Source organism: Nematolebias whitei, chromosome 17 (assembly GCF_014905685.2).
Source record: "Nematolebias whitei isolate Nwh7 chromosome 17, NemWhi1, whole genome shotgun sequence".
Classification (NCBI taxonomy): Eukaryota; Metazoa; Chordata; class Actinopteri; order Cyprinodontiformes; family Rivulidae; genus Nematolebias; species Nematolebias whitei.
The window spans coordinates 39,181,589-39,186,229 of NC_056514.1; the positions used below are offsets into that span (position 1 = coordinate 39,181,589).

The 4,641-nt window shown below is 37.1% G+C and overlaps 1 protein-coding gene across 1 annotated transcript in view; it reads right to left on the reverse strand.

Moving 5' to 3' along the window:
- LOC119424196 (inhibitor of nuclear factor kappa-B kinase subunit alpha) overlaps positions 1–2,452 on the reverse strand; it is a 25,850-nt gene extending 23,398 nt beyond the window's left edge. The window contains exons 1-4 of the mRNA XM_037691668.1: positions 2,347–2,452; positions 1,822–1,938; positions 996–1,090; positions 762–879 (exon numbers count right to left, since the gene is read on the reverse strand). Coding sequence (XP_037547596.1) covers positions 762–879; positions 996–1,090; positions 1,822–1,926 — 318 coding nt within the window. The 5' untranslated portion in view covers positions 1,927–1,938; positions 2,347–2,452. The remainder of the gene's footprint in view (positions 1–761; positions 880–995; positions 1,091–1,821; positions 1,939–2,346) is intronic.
- Between the last annotated feature and the right edge of the window lie 2,189 nt (positions 2,453–4,641).

Here is a 4,641-nt window from a genome sequence, read left to right on the forward strand (position 1 = left end):
AACAGCAACTAGCCTCTGATGCTAACAGCAACTAGTCTCTGATGCTAACAGCAACTAGTCTGTCATGCTAACAGCAACTAGTCTGTCATGCTAACAGCAACTAGTCTGTCATGCTAACAGCAACTACCTGGGCTCAAACTTGCAGCCTCAGTGATACAAGACTCCTGCCCTGACCACAGAGCATATAAATTATAAAAGCACAATAATTTAAAATATTGTGTAAAATGAGAATGTCAGAACTTGTATTTTTATTAGTTTAATGATATGCTAATGCACTTTAGCTGTCGTTTCTAACGTCAGAAGTTTTATGTCTACATGCCAATTGTTTTTATTTTGTCCCTAAAGTTGTTATTTTTCTGGGCATATCTCGCAGTTTTAATTGTTTTTAAGGAAAATCCTCTATTTTGTATTTTATCATCTCATATGATAAAATGAAATTGCATGAAAAAAATATGAGAAAACACAGGGGTTTACATTTAATGATCAACAAGTCTATTTAAGAAACAAGATGATGACGCAAAGTGTGTAAGACTGGTTAATAGCCAACAAATAAAAAACATTGTTTTGTTTCTCTTCACAGGCCGATTTGTATGAACTGATGATCAAACAAACGATCAGCGTCTTCCCTGAAGGAAAGTTAAACCAGTCAGCCCAGTTCAGATAACTACGTCCATCTATGAGTTGTAAAAAGATTCAGGGACTTTTATGGACAAATGTGACAATTTCAAGCATTAAACCAAAGAAGAGTCAGAGCTCCTCACATTTCTCAGGTCCCCTCTGGAGCAGTACTCCATGGCCAGCAGTGGAAGATCGTTTAAGGCGTTGTGTTGGATTTCCTCCGGGACGTCCTGAGCCGTCACAACGTTAATATGATCCAGCCTGAGGGCAAGAAGGGCGACTCGTGATGACATCACTCAGAGTTATTTAATGCGGTCAGCTGCTACTAAACATTAGAAGAACAAAAACTATTTTAATTGCTCTATTTGAGTACAAACTTTTTCATGATCTGTATTTCTTTGCTCCATCTGTCCTTGTTTCTTGGTGTGAGCTCCAGGCGGCACATTTTCACCGCAAGTTTTTCAAGAGTTTCCTACAAAAACAAAGTATTTATTTATTAATCACAGCTCAAAAAAACAAACAAATAGAGTTGCATATCTTTGAAAACGTGAAATTAAAGTGATACGGTTATGATAAAGGACAGGGAGAAAAAAATCCTCAGAAATGTTGAGTAAACAAATGAGTTTTTCAAAGAGGGAAGATCAGATTTATATTTTTCTAAATTACTGAACAATGCAGAAAAAAACAAAAACTGGAAGTGTTGTACAGAAATCATCTTATTTAAACAGACGCGTACATTTTTAAAAGGCAGTGTTGTATTTATACAATCATCTTGAAGTTTCTTTTGGCGTTCTCTTCTTTGTCGAGTATCCTACAGGTGAATTTACGTGTTTAGTATTAGAGGATTTTCAATGATTCACAAGTTAATAAATGTCTGCACGCAACGCTACCACAAAATCAAAGCACTTTAAGTGTCAATATGCTCATCTGTCTCCAGTGAACTGGTTTTAATACAACGCAGGCGAGAACAACTTCAATTACTCAAATATACTCAATTAACTCCATTTGCTATATAAAGGGATGTAAACGCTCTGAATCCAGTGAAAATACATTATTTTTCTTAAACTACCCATTTTTATCTAATAAAACAAATGATCTCCTCACTGTTGAACAGCTTGTTTGGTTAAAACTGATCGATAGTCGCAGGCCGGTTCGATAAATCGGTTCAAAGTGAAAGTGAGCGGGACTTCCGGCGACACTCACCCGGTGCTGGTAGAGGTAAACATGGGCGAAGCCTCCCATCCCCAGCCGCTCCTTCAGCTCCCAGTCCCCGCAGCTGTGGTTCTGCTTGAACGGAGGTTTCTCCATGACTGTAACAGGCTGGAACCCCAACAAATAAATAAAGTGGGCACAAAGCTTTGAGGTTTTAAAGTGAAAGAACGATGTCAACACAGACTAGCTAAACGAAGCTATCAAGGGCAGGGCTACAACCCGGGATTCATTTATTTTATATCCGCACTGAATTATACACAGATTTGTAATGTCATGGGGAAACGTGATAATTTTATTCGTGACACATTTAATTTAAAACAGGTGTAGAATATTTCAAGGGGCTCTCGACTCACAAAGCAGCGAGAAGCTAGTTAGCCAACAACGGCATCCGTACACTAGGAAATAGCCGGAGCCCTTCAGGCTAGCGTTAGGTAATGAACGCTTATTTGCAGGAAATAGCCTTATTGATAAGTGTTTTCCGGACAGACTGCCGGTAAGCACCGGGTTGGGACTTACTTCGGGTTTCTATGAGAGTGTCATGAGCCGTCCACGGTAGAAGTGTGTCCTGTTTTCAGGTCGCTGCAGCACCGCGACGCTGCTGCTGTGTGTACTTTCCCACACCTACGTCACGAGCACCCCGGCTGTGAAGCTTCTGCAGATGGCTTCGCTCCTTATTTATGCAACGGCGCATGATCCGGGAGAAACAAGCGCAGACTCCGTCCACATAGTAGGCTGTAACCTTCGCCAGTAAACAAATGGTGCGGATCTATTAAATCAGGGCTTCACATGGAGTTTGAAAAACTAATTTTTAACTAATCGTCACATCACACTCGTTCAAGGTTTATAGTGGATGTTGTAAATAACTTTAAAACCATTTTGGACAGTTTTTGGAAATATTTTTAAGACTGTTTTAGTTTGACTCATTTTAATTCTGAAATGCGGGTATGCCTTCAATGTAAACAAAGCACTTTTTCCTGCATATTTATTTAGTACATTTTCTGTTATTTTGGCTGTTTCCATGGGTGGACAAACATTCAATTCAGTTTATTTAAACAGCACCAAGTCACAACGGAAGTCATCTCAGGGCAGGGCACTGAACAGAAACATTCATATATAAAAATAATAATTTAACGGTATTTATCTGAGGAACATACCTCTTTGAATTTAACTCCGTCGCAGAACTCTCATAACATGGTAGTCGGCAGGCAGTAATAAATTTTACTTTCAAATTTTTATTTCAGGACTTGACCATTGTAAGATAATTTTTTTAAATGCATTTTGTTTCTGACTTTATGAATTTTTTTTAACCGATTTTCATGAAGTTAGAGTATCTTTAATTATGCTCTTTGCAATATTCAGGTAATGTTTGACATATGGACTGTGCATAGTTTAAATTTATTTGTTTATATTTTGTAGAAATGTATATATTAATTCTATTCATGAGCTTTTAGCTACTATTCTGTTCATCTTCTGGCTACAAATGTGCTACTTTTTACTACTTTAGCATTCATTTACCGTAGATACTTATAGTACCTTTTTGCTACCTTTATAGCCAAAATGTTCCTATTTTTAGCTAATATTCTGCATATTCGTACTTCTAACTACACTTTTGCTACTTTTAGCAATTGGCTACAATTCTCTACCTTAACCTACCAACAGGTATAGTCAGGTAATCTGATTGAACATTGTTGGATTTTATACCTGGATTATTGAGCATGGACTTCGGTAACTTAACTTTCCATTATCTACTTTTAGCTTTCAGTTACTGTTCTGTTACTTTTAGCTATAACAGCCTATCTCCATCTTATATTACAGATCTTATTGTTCCATATTTTACTAACAGAGCACTTCGCTCTCAGACTGCAGGTTTACTCGCAGTTCCTAGAGCTTCCAAAAAGCAGAATGGGAGAAAGATCTTCCAGTTGTCAGGCTCCTCTCTTGTGGAACCAACGTCCAGTTTCTGTCCGTGAGACTGACACATTGTCCAGTTTTAAGACTTTCCTTTTTGATGAATCCTATAGTTGGGGTCGGCTTGTCATGCTGCTATAGACTTAGACTACTAGAGGACAAATTGACCTCATTTCCTCAAATGAATGATTAAAATTGAATATTTTCATTTGATACTATTTCTATCTTGACATGTGATTCTTGGCCTGCCATTGTGTATCTGTTCTTACCAAACCCAGCCGGTCGAAGCAGATGGTCCGCTTGTCCTGATCCTGGTTCTGCTAAAGGTTTCTTACTCATGAGGGAGTTTTTCTTTCCACTGTCGCCTTCATGCTCGCTCAAGATGAGAGTTCTGTGATGGAGTTAAACTCAAAGCTGCTCCTCAGATAAATAATGTTCAGTTATTATTTTTATATTTGAATGTTTCTGTTCAGTCCCTGAGACGACTTCTGTTGTGACTTGGAGCTTTAGAAATAAACCGAATTGAATTTATTAGCTACAATTCTGCAAATTTTAACCTCTATGATTTTACTTTTTTTTCTTTCTTCTAATTGTTTTACTTCTAGCAACAGTTTTGTAACTGATTTCTTCCAGCTATTGTTAGTTAATTTTAACTGTTGCTAAAGTTTTGGTACGTTTAGCTATCAGCAACCATTCTATTTTTATTTTCTAGTTACATTTTACCATTTTAAACTCCACTATTATTTTGCTTATTTTAGCTTATAGCTAAAAATGTTTATTTTACCTTTCATTTTGCTACTTTTAGCATTTAACTAGCATTCTGCTAATTGTAATTTTAAGCCGCTTCTTTTAACTTGTAGTTAGCATTCTGCTATTTTTAGCTACTAACTGCTGTGCTACTAA